At 42.5% G+C, this 18,979-nt stretch overlaps 1 protein-coding gene across 3 annotated transcripts in view; it reads left to right on the top strand.

The window, feature by feature from the left end:
* The window catches only part of ANTXR2 (ANTXR cell adhesion molecule 2), a 157,400-nt gene that overhangs the window by 46,614 nt on the left and 91,807 nt on the right, over positions 1 to 18,979 (top strand). For all 3 annotated transcript variants that reach the window (XR_010025885.1, XM_063135232.1, XM_063135231.1), the window contains exons 9-10: positions 2,075 to 2,170; positions 7,878 to 7,947. Coding sequence is in view for 2 of the 3 variants with exons in the window: in XM_063135232.1 (XP_062991302.1) it covers positions 2,075 to 2,170; positions 7,878 to 7,947 (166 nt within the window). In the remaining variant the exon portion in view is untranslated. The remainder of the gene's footprint in view (positions 1 to 2,074; positions 2,171 to 7,877; positions 7,948 to 18,979) is intronic.

The following is an 18,979-nucleotide window of genomic DNA, read 5'->3' as shown; positions in this document are numbered from 1 at the left end:
TTTGCTTTCCTATGGGTCTGGACATTTTTCATCTTGTCTTTGCTTACCAGGAAACAATGGGAATGAGGGTGAAATTGGGGGATTGGTCAGAGGGACTTGATTCTTCAGATGTACTGGGAAATGTCCAAAATGGTTGTGGCAGAAGGTGGAGTTTCGAGATTGATCGGGGAAGCCTTGGCAAATATTATCCTGTATGGCCAGTGGAGATGAAATGTAGATATGGGCAAAATACCCCATTTGCCTTGAGTGTTAACTGTCAGAAATGATGGTCACTATGGGATATTTAGCCATGACTGTTGAATGTGAGGATGACATTGGTTGGTTTTCCAAAGCTACTTGTCAGGACTGGAGGGGCACAGCTCTCTCCAGTTCACAAACCTCATTTTCAGGAAGTCAGTTGGGTGGGCCATTTCAGAGTGGTGGTGGTGATGGTGGTGCAGGTGGCTGAACCCATTTGCTCAGTTTGGGTCTGAGGGTTGCACTTTCTAGAGCCACCTTCTTCTTTATTTTTGTTTCTTTTTCAAAACTTAGAAAAGGCTCTGCGTGTAAGCGGTAGGGCTGATGGTGTTCTCTCCTCCCTTCTATGTTTAAATTGAAAGCCAGGCCTATGTGTCTAGCAGCTTCTTCTTCTTCTTCTTCTTCTTCTTCTTCTTCTTCTTCTTCTTCTTCTTCTTCTTCTTCTTCTTCTTCTTCTTCTTCTTCTTCTTCCATTTTTAGTCTAGAACAGGTGCAGGGCTTCCAGTCCAGATTGGGACCCTAGTATGTATTGGGTTAAGATCCGGATTGACTTCCTGCACCAGCTGGTTGGCCACTGTGTGAACAGAGTGCTGGACTAGGTGGACCCTTGGTCTGATCCAGCAGGGCTCTTCTTATGTTCTTATGTTCTTAGCCTAGTGTAAAAATGAAAAGAAGACATAGCTGCTAGACACACATTTAAAACACTGTGTGTTTCCCCCTCCCCCAGCATTCACTCTCTGCATTCTGGGAGTGGGAGAAAAATGGTGGTGGGCAGAGCTCTTATTTTAAACCCAGGAGGGTGGGGGAAGGAAAGGAAGGGAAGCCTCCCTCACCTCTGGTCACCATTTTCATAGATGTCCACTTTTACAAGCTCAGAGGATGGCAACAAGGGAGAGGGCCTTTTCAGTGGTGTCCCACCAATTATGGAACGATCTCCCTGACGAGGCTCACCTGGTGCCAACATTGTTATCTTTTCGGTGCCCGGTCAAGACTTTTCTCTTCTCCCAGGCATTGAACAGCCTATGTTGAGTTTTTATCTGACCCCAGAATAGTTGTTTTAAATGGAGATTGTCTGTTTTTATGCTTTTAATGGTTTTTAAATTGTGTATATCAGTTTTTAATGTGCAGTGTTTTAATCTTTGTAAACCACCCAGAGAGCTTCGGCTATGGGGCGGTATATAAATTTAAATAATAATAATAATAATAATAATAATAATAATAATAATAATAATAGATAGATAGAGAAAAATGAAAGAAGAAGAAAGCTCTTGTAAGTACAACCCCCTGATCCAAACAGGATGAACCAGTTTAGCACCCACCCACCCCAAATTGTCACCTGTTGTTTAGGGAGAAAGAGTGTCAGGTTTTGGGGCAAACCTTGATATGTGGCAAAAGAATGGCACTGGGATGTACCAGTCAACCTCAACCCCCAGCCCAGCTGGTTTACCAACGAGTGTCGAAACTTTCTAATATTTCACACTGCTCTCCTAAAAATCCCAGGAATTAACAGTCAATTGTGCACTGTGTTCCTGTTATTTATTACAAATTAGATGGCTAGCCAGTGATGAAACACCTACTTTCCACTGCCATAATAGATTTCATTTTGGAAGTTACAAACTGATGAAGTCTCCATCAGTTGTGATGTTGATTTTTTAAATTATTATTATTATTATTATTATTATTATTATTATTATTATTATTATTATTATTATTTATATAGCTCCATCAATGTACATGGTGCTGTACAGAGTAAAACAATAAAATAGCAAAACCCCTTTTTCCCCTTTTGCCCTCATCACCATCAGTTCTCATAGTTTGCCCATCTCTCTGCTTTCAGAGGAGTTTCAAGTTGTTCTGACAGGAAGTGGATTCAAGTTGGGAAGGACGCAGGACAGCGTCGTCTGCACCTTTGAAATGAATGGAACCAAAATTCGTAAGTATCTGCAAAAACATAATACAGTGTTGCGCGACTGAATTGTGACACCGGAAACACTTTCCTCTGCCCTCCTCCCCATCAGTTCTCATAGCCATAGCCCATTTACTTGTAGACTGCATTTTCCACAATACATTGTGCTCAAAGCAGTCCACACAGAACAAACAAATACAATAGCCGTAATTTATAATACATTATACACTCCATTACAGTTCATTGAAAATGTATCAGAATTTAAATGCTCCTGGTGTCTTGTCTTCTCCTGTCCTGTCCTGTCCTTCCCTTCCCTGTCCAGTCCTCACTGCTGACATTTACATTATTATCTCCTTGGGTCAGAACTTGGTTTGTTACTTATAACACTCTGTATTAATATTTACAATGCACCAGGCACTTTAAAGAGTAATGTAAGCAAACCCTCACACTTTAAAGAGTAATGTAAGCAACAAGTCAAGTTCCTGACCCAAGGAGATTATAATCTAAATGTCAACGTAGGGGATAATAATAATAACAACAACAATCTAGCACTTTTAGTGTGCACATTACTTAATATTGCTTACTGAACATGTGGAGGTGTCTTGTACAGAACGAACCCATTGGTCTGTCTAGTGCTGGGGCTGTCACTACAAATACCACAAGACATAGCGATGGCCACCAATTTGGATGGCTTTAAGCAAATTCCTGGAGGAGAAGGCTATCAATGAATACTAGTCCTGATGCTTCTATACTACCTCCAGTATCAGAGGCAGTAAGCCTATGTACACCAGTTGCTGGGGAACATAGACAGGAGGTGCTGTTGCACTTATGTCCTACCTGTTGGCCACTGTGTGAGCAGAATGCTGGACTAGATGGAGCCTTGGTCTGAACCAACATGGCTTTTCTTATGGGGTTGGGAACTTACCACCTGAGTCCTAATTTAATGCAAGCCCTGGTATCATCTGCCTCTTTGGACATTGTGGGCCCACAATGCTATCCGGCCTGCTGACTTCCCCTTCCAAGATTTTTCATACACCACATCTGGAGGCCACCAGGTTGAGGAAGCAGGAGTGGGGAAGCTCTTTCAGTCCAGGGGCTGAATTTAATTTCAGAGAAGCTTTCGGCAGGGGGCGGGATTCCAGTGCTGAGGGAAGGACCGAAATACCAAAATACCCACATGTTTTAGCTTAAGAGTTCTTACTACCAATAACTGAACTTTAGGGAGAAGCATTTCAGCCTTTTAGAATGGGGGAAAAAACTGTATAACAACTGGGAAAACAGAGGGAAGTGGGTGGGGCCAGAGAAAGAGGCGTGGCTGTCTGGGGGATCCTCAGAGGGCCGTGGGTGGCCTATGAGCCTGAGGTTACCCACCCCGACTCTAAAGCACAGTAAATTGGACAGTATTGAAAGGAGATAAAGGACTGTGCTAAGTGGATAATTGGTCTGGGAGTTTAGTTCTCCATATTTATTTGTAGGATGTAAATTCTGTGTTATGTGGTTGTTGTTGTTTTTAAATTATTTTGAAATCTTGGATTTGGCTGGGTTCCCCCCTTCACATTCTGAGAAAAAGGAATGATTGCCAAATGGTGGAAGGGAAAGTTGCCAAAGATAACAGCCGAAGACCAACCTTCCCTTCCTCGACACTCTCTGAAATGAGGGCATTTAAGACAAAAGCATATGGGCATATGCTCACCCACTCTGTCACTGCTAGCAGCAGATCTGGAACTAGCTGTCCATGCAAAATGCACTGAGCTCAGGAAGAAACGTTTGCCTCTCATGGGCCCAGTGACTCCTGTCTTATACCTTAGACCTAAACGGCAGGGGTCCCATAAAGCAGGGAGGCAGCTGGAGATTGAGAGGTTGTATTTAAGATGCCTTTGATCTGCTGTGGGACAGTGGGAAGAGACAGGGGAGTCTTCTCATGGCAAAGGGAAGAAGACTCTAGCTCCTGTCACCTCCTAAAGGACCAAGACATATTGGGAAGTTGCAGGATGACTAGCATAAGAATATAAGAAATGCCCTGATGCTGGATCAGACCAAGGGTCCATCTAGTCCAGCATTCTGTTCACACAATGGTGAACCAGCTGTCGACCAAGGACCCACAAGCAGGACACGGTGCAATAGCACCCTCCCACCCATGTTCCCCAGCAACTGGTGCATATAGGCTGATACTGGAGGTGGCACATAGCCATTAGGACTAGTAGCCATTGATAGCCTTCTCCTCCAGGAATTTATCCAAACCCCTTTTAAAACCATCCAAACTGGTGGCCATCATTACATCTTGGGCCAGGGGCCCAACTGAAGTTAATTGCCTGCTTAATTAACAGTTCACCTTTGATTATGGCATTCTTGAACTGATAACTCTCCTCTACTTTTTCCCTTTACACCCCTTTTTATGTCTGTCTTCCTGTAGGGCTTGTAACTTTATTTGGATTTATGTATGGTGCCTAATTATTGTAGGTGTTCTAGAAACTTGGTTTAGTTTCCGTAAAAGTGAAAGCTTAAATTCTCAGAATAATGGATTCTGCCTTCCGTACCAAGTACTGCAATTTTGCGGTGAAATCTTAGAATATGCATATTCTTTTGCAGACTCAGTTTTCCATTTCCTTCACATATTTCCAAGAACTTTGCAGAAATCCAGCATTCTAATAATTATAATATTAAAGGGCAGGCCCAAAGCTTGCAAATAGAAGATATAATTCTGAAAACAGGAATTCTGCTACCACCATTGTTACTATTATCGTTAGTTGTGTGTAGAAAATTTCTCCTACATTTTTTAGACCATTCCCATAGAGTTTGATAGAAAAGCAATTGCTTTTGAAAAGAAATTCAAAGAAGAAGACAATTTCAGAGAAATTCTCATGGGTTGCGTTCAGGTTTTCTGTCATTACCTTACTTATGAAGTGGCCGAGATGTGTGTGTGACTGTCCTGTCTTTCAGTGTTCAGTCATATTTCTGGCAGCCTGCAGTTTCGTCAGCTTCCTGCACTTTAATGAAAGCCCAGAGAAAGACATCATGAAGTAATTCCTCCCATAGGGCTTTTTAATGTCAGGAAGTGCAGCCAGCCTGGGAGATTGCAAAGCAATGGAGAGATATCACACACAGAGATAAGCATCCTTGGCCACCTCGCAGTGTTTAAGTATGCTCAGAAACATGCCCAAAATAAATTCAAAATAAATTATAAAATGCCCTGAGAATGAGGCAAGAAATGGAAGTCTCTTTCTTGTGGGGAAGATTTTGGCATAGCACTAGTTCTACCTGTTCCCTGGAACTAGACGCAACGCTGCCCTCCTCAATCAGCATTGTGGAGAATGCAGAATTGGGGCTAAGCTACCAACACAGCTGGTGCTGTTACAACTTGCAATGCAAACAAACAAACACAAAAGCTCTTAGGAAAAATTAAAACAGCTGTGCTGCCACACCTTGCCAGCGGTGAGCCCTACCTGTGGTAAACTGTTCGAGAGTTTCTCCTCTCCCTGGAGAAATTAGATGAAATTGTTCAACCGGTTTCTCTACCTGTAAATGGGGTTGAGAATTCTGAGAGGGCATTTTTGCACAGCTCTGATTATGGCTACTACTAAATGTGATTAGGGCCACATCAAGCATGATTCCCCCCGCACCCCCTAAAAAGAAAGTGTGCATCTAAAGATAAGAACGTATGAATGAGACAAATGTATTTGTGGAAATGTGCACGCATTATTCAGGTACACTAACCAAAGAGCCAGGGTTGACTCCAGCACCTTGCTGAGTGCATACTCAGGAAGCATGCGTGGAATAATGAGTGAACATGGGTTTATTGCTGTGTAATGTGTGGAGTGGCCCTAACAGTGCGCTTGGTGTTGTAGGGAACACAGGTAATAATAATAATAATAATAATAATAATAATAATAATAATAATAACTACTTATAATGTGCTTTCTAACAAAGTGCTGTACATGAGATAAAATAGGTCAGGAAGTTTACAGAAATGGAATAAATACAATAATTCTAATAAAAGAACTAGCTGAAATTAAAAGAATGTAACAACAAAACCTTAAAAACCCATATAAAATGTGTCGTATGACAAAGCCCATTTCTAGAGTACAAAGTATATACAGGATATTCAGGTTATGTTTTGTGTAGCGTTGCTTTGTTTCACTTGTCATGTTTATTTCATTGTGTTACTTTGTTTCCTCTTGTGTGTTAATGTATCACATGTTTTGGATGTCTTGGGGTGTCTCTCAGCAGGATTCATTTGGCCGTCTCTTCCTATATTTTCCTATTAAAATACGCACAAATCTTTCAGGTGAAGAAGAGCTGAGCTGTTGCTTGCGAGGTCTGCCATTGGTAGGTCTATCCCCATGAACTTGCTCCTGGTGGTTCCACATGGCCCTATGGCCCGATTGGAGTCCACCCAGAGAAGAGCCTTCAGTGCGGTGGCCCCCTTTCTTTGGAAGTCCCCGCCCCTGGAGGTCAGGCAGACGCCAATACTGTGTTGCTTTCGGCACCTCCTGAAAACAGATCTATTCCAGGAAGCATTCTTTAAATGACAGCCTTGGTTTTCTATTGGTATTCGGTTTTTAAAAAGTATCATTTCAATGGCGTTCTAATCTTTATATCTTGTACTGTTTTACTTCTTATGTTCACCACTCCAGAATCTGTTTCAGATATGGAGCAGAATACAATTTTTGTAAATAATAATACAAAATCTCTATTGGCTCAGCCCTCGGGGCCAGATTGCCTTCTGGCTCACCCCGCAAGGGCCAGATGACATCAAGGGATAGGCCCCTCCCCCTGAAGCTTCTCCTTCCTCTCCCAAAGGGGGTTGGACTCAATGGCCTTTTAGACCCCTTCCAACTCTACTATTCTATGATTCTATGATCCCTTGATGTCAAAAAAGTTCCTTTCTCCATCCAGTCGCTCTGTGTCTCTGGATGCATGGAAAAAATGACAGTCCCTCTCTGCACTAGAACCTCAGCGGGCCAGGTTTGGTCTGTGGCCTGGAGGTTCCCCATCCCTGTCTGAGAGCTTGCAAATGGGGAGGGCCATCACTCAATGGGAGAGTCTATGCTTTGCCTGCTGAAGAATCTCATTTTAATCCCTGGCTCCTCTAGCTGAAACAAATAAACAAGCAAGCTGTAGAATCATGCATAAGGAGACAGGAAAGACCTCTCTCTGCCTGAGACCCTATAAATCTATTCCCAGTAGAGTAACCAGTGCTGGGATTGATGATCAAATAGCCTGATGCTAAGGAAAGCTTCCCACGGATCTCCACTTGCAGGATGCTCTTGCTGGAGGAAGGGGACTCAGGATTCAGGCCACAGGGTCATCTCTAACACTGCACTACGCTAACATAAATGGTGTAAACTATATCTAGTGCAACGCCAATAGTACTAGCTGGCGCAGTGGCTTTGCCTGGAAAACTCATTGCTCCAGCAAGAACTATTCAGTTGCACCAGAGATTTACAACGTCATAGGCAGGCCTATCCAGTGGAATTTTAGGATGCTTTTAGGATGTTTTAGGATGTTTTTTAACAGTGTATACTATGTTTTTAATCAGTATTTTATGCTTGCTGTTGTTCCCTGCCTCAATACAATTGGAGAGACGGGTAAGAAATAAATTATTGTTGTTGTTGTTGTTGTTGTTAGAGGTAACATTGGTTACTACCCTACTATTATTTTTAACAATCAGTTTCTTACCTGGTGAAATGATGGAGGGCATCGAGGTCCTATGATGCTTTTGTTTTTTTTTCAGATGAGAAGCCCAGGGAGGTGGAATCTGAGTATATGCTCTGCCCAGCACCCATTCTCCATGAAGTTGGCCAGTAAGTATTTAGCCCAGCAATTGTACAGAGGCGCACCCGTGTGCCATGTGGAGTTAAGTCAATAAATTCAGGCTCCAGCAAGCCCAAAGCAACCTTCTGCAGAGGAAGTTGCTCACTGTAACCTGGTTTGGGCAATCATCATATGCTAAGCAAGCCATGGCGGTTTGTTTAAGCCATCATGCTGGACACGATTTTCATAATCACCCTCTTGGCTTGTCGTGTTGTCCAAACCCAGGTGGCATCATCCGTTTGAGGGGGAAACAACCCTGAAATAATTCATGGATGACATGAAAAGCCGCGGTCGGGTGAATGATTAATGAAATTGCGCCCAGCTTGTTTAGCCTACGATGATCATGCAGACTGGTCCTGTGTCTCTCTGTGTGAGTGACTGGTCTGGCCATGCTCCCCTCTCGGCTATCAGTTGCTGCTGAGGGTGAGTAATTTCCCCCAAGTTTTCTGCTTTAAGTGTGATTGGACCATTTCATCCCATTATAGAGAGGCAGTTGAATTATCTTGCCTTCAGAGTGACTAGAGCTATGATAGCCCAGAACCTCCCCGCCCCCACCCCCTCAGGGAAAATGCTTTTTTCCTCCCCCTGCTCTGAGGACCCCCTTCATTTCTTCTGTGGAAAAAATGCAATTTGGGGGCACACTGAAAATAACTCCTATGAAATATTTTCTGTTTGGGAATAAGTGAAATGCTTTTCGAGACAAGGTTTTGCTTACTCAAAATATGTAGCATGAAGATTTGTATGGAAGATTGTCTACAGCATTAGAGTGATAATTCCTGTGGATACTGTGAAGTTCAACATTTTCAATGTCACTATAAAGTTAAAATGCCATATCCAGCTATGTTAATAGTGCTGTTGTGATTGGATGGGTGTTTTCTGTCTTGCTTTTGTTTTCTACAAAATGTGTGTCTTCTGTTTTGAAGTCTCCCCTGCCCCACCTACTTTTCAGATGGCAATATGCTTCAGTAGCATAGGGTGCAAAGGTTTGCTGCCTTCTCTCCAATATTGGGTATATTCACAATTTTTCTTGTAAAAACCTAAGTCTTCAAAACTACTTATTTAGCAGGAAGCAAGCTCCATTGAAGACAGGGGAGCTTAATTTTGAGTAAACATACCTACGATTGCGCTGCAAAGCATTTATAATTTTTAGTCTGCAATCATATACCTGTTTGCCTGTGGGTAAGTTCCACTAAACAGAGTGAGTAAACTTCTTCTGAGTAAACCTGCATAGGATCCTTTTTTTATATAAGCTGCCTTGGGAGGTTTTTGTCTTAAAAATGGCCTTGAATTCTTTTCAAATAAATAAAATTGCTCTGTCAATTACATAAATATGACAAATAGTACAATTTAATATTCCAACTAAGCTATAAATTATGCATTTTATGTTGTTAAGGCAGTAAAATAAGTTTAGGTCTGATAAAAAAAGTGTCACACATATTTCACCCCACCATTTCTGTCCCCTCCCCTCCCCCCCCCATGTTTCTAAATTTCTAGAAACCTGACATACTCAGTAGTGATTCTGTGGGAGCTGCCTCTCTTACAGTGACTTGCACAGGAAGATGGGGTGGGATTATCTAAGGGTTGTAATGCTTACTCTTTCACACTCGTAAGGCCACAGCTAGACCTACGGTTTATTCTGGGATCATCCAGGTTTCGCCCCTGCCTGAGCACTGGATCCCCTGTGTGTCACCTAGATGAACAGGTTTGACCCCTGGACGATCCAGGGATAAACCTTAGGTCTAGCAATGGCCTAAGTGTGTGGTGTGCCCCAGAACTCTCTGCAGTTTGGGAAACGCTGATTTAGCTGCAGCTTTGAGCTGTGTGTTGTTGTTTTTAAAGAGAAGAGCTTGAGAAGGATGTTTAAGCTAGAAACTGTTCTCTCCCCCCTTCTCTCTGTGTGTGTGTGTGTCTTCACCCCTCATCCCTCTCCCCCTGCTCACTTCCTTTGTGCTAATGCTTCAGGGAAATTCACCATATCTGAAATGAGCTTTAAATAGTCAAGTGTGACGAAACAGATTTGGACGGCACCTTAGACATGAATCCACAGCCAGTTCATTTCACTCTGAAAAGTTGTGACCAGATAAAAAATAATATGCTTTCTTTGGGATAGTTTTTTGGGCTCGCGGTTAAAACGTCTTACGTTATCACTGACACTTACAAGCCATTATTAAAATTGTGTGTCAAGATGTGTCCTGCTGTGCAACACGCAGTGCTAAAATAAGGCACCCATTTAACATCCACAGCACCGTCTTAGCAGCATTTTCGCTAAAACATTGTCCAGGCCTTATTCTAAGTGTCACCAGCCTTGGCTGAAGAACAAATCTGTTGTCTTAAAAGCTAATTCTTCCTTCCACATTCAGACATGCCTGGGGCTTTGGGGATCACTTTAGCTTAGGCTTAATTTCTTGCATACTTAGGAAAGACTTCCCCCCTCCTTAATGCTACTCAGGCTAGTCAGGAAGCGGAACTTATATAGCACAGAAGCATACAATTGAGAAGTGGCACTGATTGGGTGAAGGGCTTTGGGATTGCCTGTCCATTGGGGGAGAAGAGTAATTTCAGGTTAAAAGACCACTTTAAGATGACCTATGCAGTTGACATATGGCCTAACTACTGATTTCACCACCACCACTCCTCCTCCTCCTCCTCCTCCTCCTCGAAATGCACTTCAAAAGGTGGCAATTTGGAGGAGCAAAGGGGCAGGATGGGGAAAGGGTTAAGCACCCCTCTCCCATACTGTTTTTTCTGTGCAGATCACCTCTTTTAAAAAGAAAAGGGTTTTTTGTTTTGTTTTTTAAAAAAGAGCTACTGGGATTTGATTACACACATTTGTGTATAACATGTATACACAAATCTATCTAGCATCTGTATTGTAATCTGACCCTGCAAGGGAACACTGATGTGCCCCAGCGTCTAGCAGTTGGGAAGAGTGTCAAATCCCCTTTGGGATTTTCTCAAAACCTCCATGCAGTTGGGCCTCTAATTCCTGCTGAAGCATAAACCCAGTGGGATGGCTCAGACCATAATATAGCCATTGCCCTTGGTGTTGTAGTGTGAGAGATAAAACAGATGAGCAGAAACTCCATGTGTCTGTGTTTGGGAAGTAGGTACCATTTCATACTGCAGAGAGAGAGAGGATCAAAGATTTGAATGCTACACACACAAAACTACCATGTCAGAGAGTAGTTCTAGACAAGCAGGATAAATTATATCAATACCTATATTTACTTGTGGGAAGTATTTTGTGTGTGCACGGGAGCATTCAAGCCTCGTTTGTGCTCCCTAGTTGAAGCCTGAAATGGTACAGCCCAGCAATAGATGCATTGCAAAAGGGCTCATCTGCCTTAGCTCCAAGATGATCACCACAGTGTAACCTGCCAAATGAACACACAATGTGCTGAATTTTTATGGCTGCATGTCTTTTAAACCTTGGTGCAAATTATCAGAACATGTTGTCTTTTTATTGTGTTGGGATGTGACGGTCGGGCTGCAGAGTTGGCACAGCACCAAATCGTAACGGCAGGGCAGGCAGAGTACTTGATAGCCAGGCGGTTCTTTTTGGGTAGTCCTTATAGAACGCAGCTTCCAAAGCCCGTTTGGTGATGTACGGATGTTACATCATGGTGTTGTCTGGCAATAATTTATCCTGCTATGTTTGATGGATTTTAGAAATGTTGCCGTTTAGGAGGGACTTAAGAAATCACAAAGAGTTTGGCTTCATTTGGCGGCGAATTAGAAAGCTGACAACTCTGAAAGCAAATATACATATTTGAACTTCTGACTTTCCATTGGCACAGCCTGTATTGTTGTTGGAGATCTCCCAATAACTCTCCTCATGTGGAGTGAACTTGAGTTGCTAACTCAGCAGCAATCAACAAACGGCTTCTTCCTCCCTTCCCCTCCCACCGCCCATCTCCAAGGGATTTGAGTGTTGTAGAGATTAAGTTAAAATTATCGGCAAGTCAGTTTTGACAGCCTCTATAGTGTCGTGAGGAATTTCCTATGCATGTGAAAGAGCGAGATAGAAGAATTTGCTCCCGATAAATACAAATACGCTGATGAGGAAACAGGCCAAACGACCTAAAATAAATTGGTACGACTGGCAAGCCACTGGCTTGGGTTGGACTCCAGCCCCAAATGCATATTTGTGTTGATGGCTCTACTACATGTTAGAGAGGGATAAAATACTGTCTACAGATTTCCACCCAGCAGCACAGGCCCTACAGCCTGTTGCACATTGACAAAGACCACAGGCTTGGGCTTTGGAGTCCCACATTCGGGCCTGGCTCAACAGCAGCTGTGAACTGGGTGCATGGCTATGCCATGTCAGAATACACATTAAAATGCCACGATTTACCTAAACAATGCAAATTATTAGAATGTAAGCCTATGTAGCAGGGTCTTGCTATTTTATTGTTTTACTGTGTACAGCACCATGTACATTCATGGTGCTATATAAATAATAATAACAATAATAGATACGTTGGATAAAATCCAGTGTAAATCTTACTTAGAGCAGACCCATTGAAATGAATGGGACAAGTTAACCCTATTCTAAGTAAGGCTTATGTTGGATTTTACCCATTTTTTGATATTTTTTTCATAAATGCATTGATGGTGATGATGATGATTTACTATTTCCCATAATTTATTCTGGATTTGCTGGTCGTAGGGAAGGGGAAGGAGCTGTGCAGTGCATAGAAGCTCTGCTGTCAACTAATGGGAAATCTCATCCACCCTCCCCTTTGGCTTCTGAGATTTTGTTCACATGCTTTAAGGTGTTTTTTCCACCAGCTTGGCCTTGATACTGGCCTTGAGCTGGGCTGGGGAAAAATGCTTTAAAGCAGTGGGAATTGAGGAGGTAAGGGGCAGTGTGGGTTAGGGTGACCATATGAAAAGGAGGACAGGGCTCCTGTATCTTTAACTGTTGCATAGAAAAGAGAATTTTAGCAGGTGTCATTTGCATGCAGCACCTGGTCAAATTCCCTCTTCATCACAACAGTTAATGCTTCAGGAGCCCTGACCTCTTTTCTATCTGGTCACTTTAGAAAAAAGGGCAGGACTCCTGCAGCATGCGTAACACTGACACCTGCTGAAATTCCCTTTTCTATGCAACAGTTAAAGACACAGGAGCCTTGTCCTCCTTTTCATATGGTCAGCCTAGACCTGAGGTCTCTGCTGCCTCACATCTGCCACTGCTTTTCATAGCAAGCTGTTTTTCATTTCTCTGACTCTGTAAAAATACGTACATTCCTTTTCATGAAGCAATTTGGAAGCACAAGTGAGGTCTATCCTTGATCACAGCAAAAATCTAGATTTTTTTTTACTAGTACATAGCAGCATCTGACTTAAGAGGAGGGCAAAGGTTTTGTTAGATGCATAAACCAGACTCCGTTGAGGCAGGCTTGAAGAATGTAATCTGGTTTGTGGATTTATCTGTCCTCATGTGAGATCAGATGAGACCACTCCACAAAACTGTTGGTTTGTGGTGGTTTGCATGGGAAGAAATATTCATGCCAAGCAAACCTATACATGGCTACTCAGAAGTAAGCCTCATTGATGTCAGTGGGGCTTACTCTCAGGTAAGCGTATATAGGATTGCAGCCTGGGTAGTCTTTCTTGTCTTCTTGTCTTTCTTGTTTCCTATCCTTCTACTAGAACTTGCCCTTGTTATTCTCCCCATCTTCATTTCATTAGAACAATTCCAGAAGCTAAAATGATCATAGTAAGATGCGTTATACTGAGTCAGACCAATGGTCCATCTGGCCCAGCATTGTTGACACTGGAAAGGGCTTTGTTAGCTGCTTTGATACTCTGGCCTTATTTATTTATTTATTTATTTATTTATTTATTACATTTCTATACCACCCAATAGCCGGAGCTCTCTGGGTGGTTCACAAAAATTAAAACCATTCAAAGTATAAAACAACAGTATAAAACCATAATATAAAATACAATATAAAAGCTCAACCAGATAAAAACAGAAGCAATGCAAAATTACAAATTTAAAACACCTTGTTAACATTTATTTATAGACTGTTAAAATGCTGGGAGAATAAAAAGGCGTCTAAAAGCATATAATGTAGGTGCCAAGCGAACCTCCTTAGGGAGCTCATTCCACAGCCGGGGTGCCACAGCAGAGAAGGCCCTCCTCTTGGTAGCCACCTGCCTCACCTCCTTGACCTCCACTGTCTGAAAACATGACTCCAAATACACTTATTCTTGACTATTCTACAACCTTTCTGCAGACCTTCTGAATGAAGCTAGTGGACCACCAGTAGTCTGTGAATCACACATCAGGAATATAGGAAACTACATTATACTCTGTTAAACCATTAGTCCATCTAGCCCAGTGTTTTTAACCCTGATGGACAAACGGCACTCCAGGATTTCAGGCAGACATTTTCCCAGCCCTTCCTGGGGATGTTGGGGAATGAACGTGGGACCTTCTGCATGCGAAGCGGTGCTCTATCTCTAAGCCAAGGGGCCTCCTACACCTTGCTTTGTATTTAGAATACCTGCATGACAAAAGCAGGTTGAACTGGACAGTAACATTGGCATGGTTTCCAGAGAAGTAGTAGCTGCGATAGTCTGTTGCAGCAAAAACTACCAAGAGTCTTCCAGCAACTTAAAGATGAAGAAGCGTTTTATTACAGAAGCTTTTGTGTACTAGGCTGTTTCCAAATGAGATTTTTATTGTGCGATTAGTCTCATTTACATCATCATCTTCCATTTGTAACCCTCCTGTGTTTCCCCACCACTTCTTCCATCTTTTTTCTTGCCAAAGAAAATCCCTTAAGGAGTGAAAGATGGAATAGCTCTGCAGCGTCTTTTGATTGGTAGTGCCAGAACTGTCTATCTGGAAGCAGCTCTAGAGTTGCATCTGATGAAGTGGACTCCTGTCCATGAAAACCTGTGCCACAATACGTTTGTTAGTCTTTAAGGTGCCACAAGACTCCTAGGCCCTTTCTACACCCAATGATTATCCCAGGAAAATGGAGGGTTTGTCCCTGCCTGCTCCCGGGTTCCCCTGTGTGTCATTTGCATGCAGAGGGATGATCCCTGGATGATCCCTGGAAAAAAGGCAGGTGTAGAAACGGCCTTAGTTGGCAGGGTTGTTATATAGGCAGAATACTCTAGAAATGGAGTGTTCAAATATCACAAGCATTTTTTAGCCATGATCCAGATTTTTCTCATTCTTTGCCTTAGAGATGGTGCTGTTGAAGTCCTCCTCCAGACTTTGGAGCACCTCAGAATTCAAGAAAGCAGTGTGGGAATTTGCAAGCCTGCTGTTCTCCTGCGTACTTTACAGTTTCTTCCTAATACCCTCCTCCTCACCCTTTCACACACAATTTTTACTGGGTTTGGCCACAGAATTTTGGGAGCTCTGAATTTGTTTGTTTGTTTAATTGTATTCATGTGTATATATTCTCAGCGACGTAGGAGACCATTTTAGGCATCGTTGAAGTTGGTGATAGCCAACTTCTAAATGTTTCTGTCATTGAGATGCGACAGAATCCTTTGCTGTTTGTTGTTGTTGCTACAATGGACTAATGTCTAGAACTTGTACGGGTTAATCATTCAGTTGAGTTAAAAGGCCAGACTGTTGAATTGTTGATATTCCTACTTCAGATAGATAGAGCGGTATTTCCACTATATGTCGCAGGGTGACTTCAACTCATTTTCCTCAGAGGTGCTTATATTTTCCATTAGGTGTTGGTGATGAGACATTGCTTCTGAGAGCTGTTCAAAGTTGTGTGTGTGTGTGTGTGTGTTTCAAGGCAGTCAGGAAAGGGGCTGCCATGCAAGGTGACGGATGTTTAATTCTCAGCGACGTAGGAGACCATTTTAGGCATCGTTGAAGTTGGTGATAGCCAACTTCTAAATGTTTCTGTCATTGAGATGCGACAGAATCCTTTGCTGTTTGTTGTTGTTGCTACAATGGACTAATGTCTAGAACTTGTATGGGTTAATCATTCAGTTGAGTTAAAAGGCCAGACTGTTGAATTGTTGATATTCCTACTTCAGATAGCTAGAGCGGTATTTCCACTATATGTCGCAGGGTGACTTCAACTCATTTTCCTCAGAGGTGCTTATATTTTCCATTAGGTGTTGGTGATGAGACATTGCTTCTGAGAGCTGTTCAAAGTTGTGTGTGTGTGTGTGTGTGTTTCAAGGCAGTCAGGAAAGGGGCTGCCATGCAAGGTGACGGATGTTTAATTCTCAGCGACGTAGGAGACCATTTTAGGCATCGTTGAAGTTGGTGATAGCCAACTTCTAAATGTTTCTGTCATTGAGATGCGACAGAATCCTTTGCTGTTTGTTGTTGTTGCTACAATGGACTAATGTCTAGAACTTGTACGGGTTAATCATTCAGTTGAATTAAAAGGCCAGACTGTTGAATTGTTGATATTCCTACTTCAGATAGATAGAGCGGTATTTCCACTATATGTCGCAGGGTGACTTCAACTCATTTTCCTCAGAGGTGCTTATATTTTCCATTAGGTGTTGGTGATGAGACATTGCTTCTGAGAGCTGTTCAAAGTTGTGTGTGTGTGTGTGTGTGTGTGTGTGCGTTTCAGGGCAGTCAGGAAAGGGGCTGCCATGCAAGGTGACGGATGTTTAATTCTCAGCGACGTAGGAGACCATTTTAGGCATCGTTGAAGTTGGTGATAGCCAACTTCTAAATGTTTCTGTCATTGAGATGCGACAGAATCCTTTGCTGTTTGTTGTTGTTGCTACAATGGACTAATGTCTAGAACTTGTACGGGTTAATCATTCAGTTGAATTAAAAGGCCAGACTGTTGAATTGTTGATATTCCTACTTCAGATAGATAGAGCGGTATTTCCACTATATGTCGCAGGGTGACTTCAACTCATTTTCCTCAGAGGTGCTTATATTTTCCATTAGGTGTTGGTGATGAGACATTGCTTCTGAGAGCTGTTCAAAGTTGTGTGTGTGTGTGTGTGTGTGTGTGTGTGTTTCAAGGCAGTCAGGAAAGGGGCTGCCATGCAAGGTGACGGATGTTTAGTGTGTTTGCCTAATTAACTTTTGGCTAAGGTTTCAGAACCATTAAGAAGCTAGTTAGTATACGTCCCGAATAAACACATCTGGTCCTCGAACAGTGGCAGTTCTGCCTGGATGTGGGTGACAGATGTGACGATGGTTCCCTCTGTCCTCTCCTTTAAATAATTAACAACGTGCTGGTGGACGAGCCCTCAAAGCCAGCTGCATAGTCTCCGAGCTGTTATCTGTGGACATGTGCCCCATGCTCATTAGTCTGCTCCATCTAGCGCAGTCTTCCCTCTTTGCTATTCCAACAATGGTGTTCCGCCCAGGCGGAAAAAAAATAAATAGATCACATTCTTTGAAATAGCTCTGGACTCTTAGCTTCTTGGGTTTGAAAAGGCAGTCGGTGGGGGGAGGAATATAGAGCGGACCACCCATGTGGGAAAGATCGCCAAGTGCCCATTAGCTTGGGAGATTGATCTCTTCTCCCAAACAAAGGGCATTTCAGCTAGACCCACCCAGATGTTTCATTATTTGGAGGTGCTGAGATGAGATTGGAAACATCCCTCTTTTGAAAGTGGTGGCATCTTGTTTTAAGACTTGTTTCTTTGGGTGATGTATGCCTGCCCAGCTTGGAACAGCTGGGAAATTGCTGTTAATGGCAGCAATAGGGTGGGGAGGGAGAGAGAGAAAGAGAGTTAGAGTGAAAGAGAGGGAGAAAATAGCAACAAAACCCACAACAGAAGAGTGGTGAAGGGTGATTCCACTGCTCTATATATTGATTGATAGAGCATCTCCACTTCTTTATGTGTTTTTCTGAGAGTTGGGTTTTGCTTTTTTTTATTTTGGATGTTCTGGTCTGAAGGTAGGGAAAGATGGGAATATATGGGATGCAAAATGTCACTTGCAAGTTTGTTTCATTCCTAATTTGCACAAAAACAAATTCTTAAAACGAGACTTAAATTCATACTGCCCAAAGGGCAAGGGAAAATAATAATAACAACCTTCACTTTTGAAGATCTCCAACCCATCCTAGTTTCATGGCTGTTCCATAATGACCAACTATGCAGCTGTCACTGCCTTCTTCTGGTGATCTGGGCTGCGTCTGCAACCTTTAAAAAGGGGGGGGGAAGTACAACGGTCAACAATAGCGCAGCTGTCCTTTCGCCTAGTTGAGATCTCAAACCTGCAATTTGGCAAGAAGAACAGAACAAATTGGATAAATACCAGTAAGCGCGTTGCAAAAGAAAGAAAAACAGGACTGAAATGAACCCTACAGCTTGTTTGATAGAAATGATTTAAGCAGACATATGGTATAGTTAAGCGTGCTTTCGGAATCATTGGCCTGTTTCTTCTTTAGGCAAACTTTTTTTTTAAGAGCTACCTAAAAAGAAACATAGCAAATTGGGACTCTTCAGTTATTTGAAAGGGAGAAGAAGAGGATTACTTTGGGAAGTCTTGTGGGATTTGGGGAAGTCAGGCAGTGAATCACACACATTTAGATTCCCCCCCCCCCCCGCGTGCATGTGCACACGCCCACGCTCACAGCTTTGATAATCCAGAACCAAGTTAATATAGCTTCAGATTTCTTATATTGCCTTTAGTTCAGGCTAAGGAGAGACATGATAGAGGTGAACAAAAGTATGCATGGTGTGGAGAATGTGGATAGGGAAACACTTTTCTCCCTCTCTCAAAATACTAGAACCCAGGGTCAACCCATGAAGCTGATTGGTGGGAGATTCAGGACAAATAAAAGGAAGCACTTCTTCATACAGCACATAGTTAAATTATGGAATTCACTATCGCAAGATGTGCTGATGGCCACCAGTTTGGATGACTTTAAAAGGGAGTAGGATAAATTCCTGGAGGAGAAGGCTGGACTAGATGGACCCTGGGCCTGATCCAGCATGGCACTTCTTATGTTCTTGCTGTCATTATTATTATTACTATTATTATCTATTTATATAGCGCCATCAATGTACATGGTGCTGTACAGAGTAAAACAGTAAATA

This window comes from Elgaria multicarinata, chromosome 10, assembly GCF_023053635.1.
Source record: "Elgaria multicarinata webbii isolate HBS135686 ecotype San Diego chromosome 10, rElgMul1.1.pri, whole genome shotgun sequence".
Classification (NCBI taxonomy): domain Eukaryota; kingdom Metazoa; phylum Chordata; class Lepidosauria; order Squamata; family Anguidae; genus Elgaria; species Elgaria multicarinata.
Note: the sequence above shows the minus strand (reverse complement) of the source record. Positions and strands in the feature narration are given on the sequence as shown.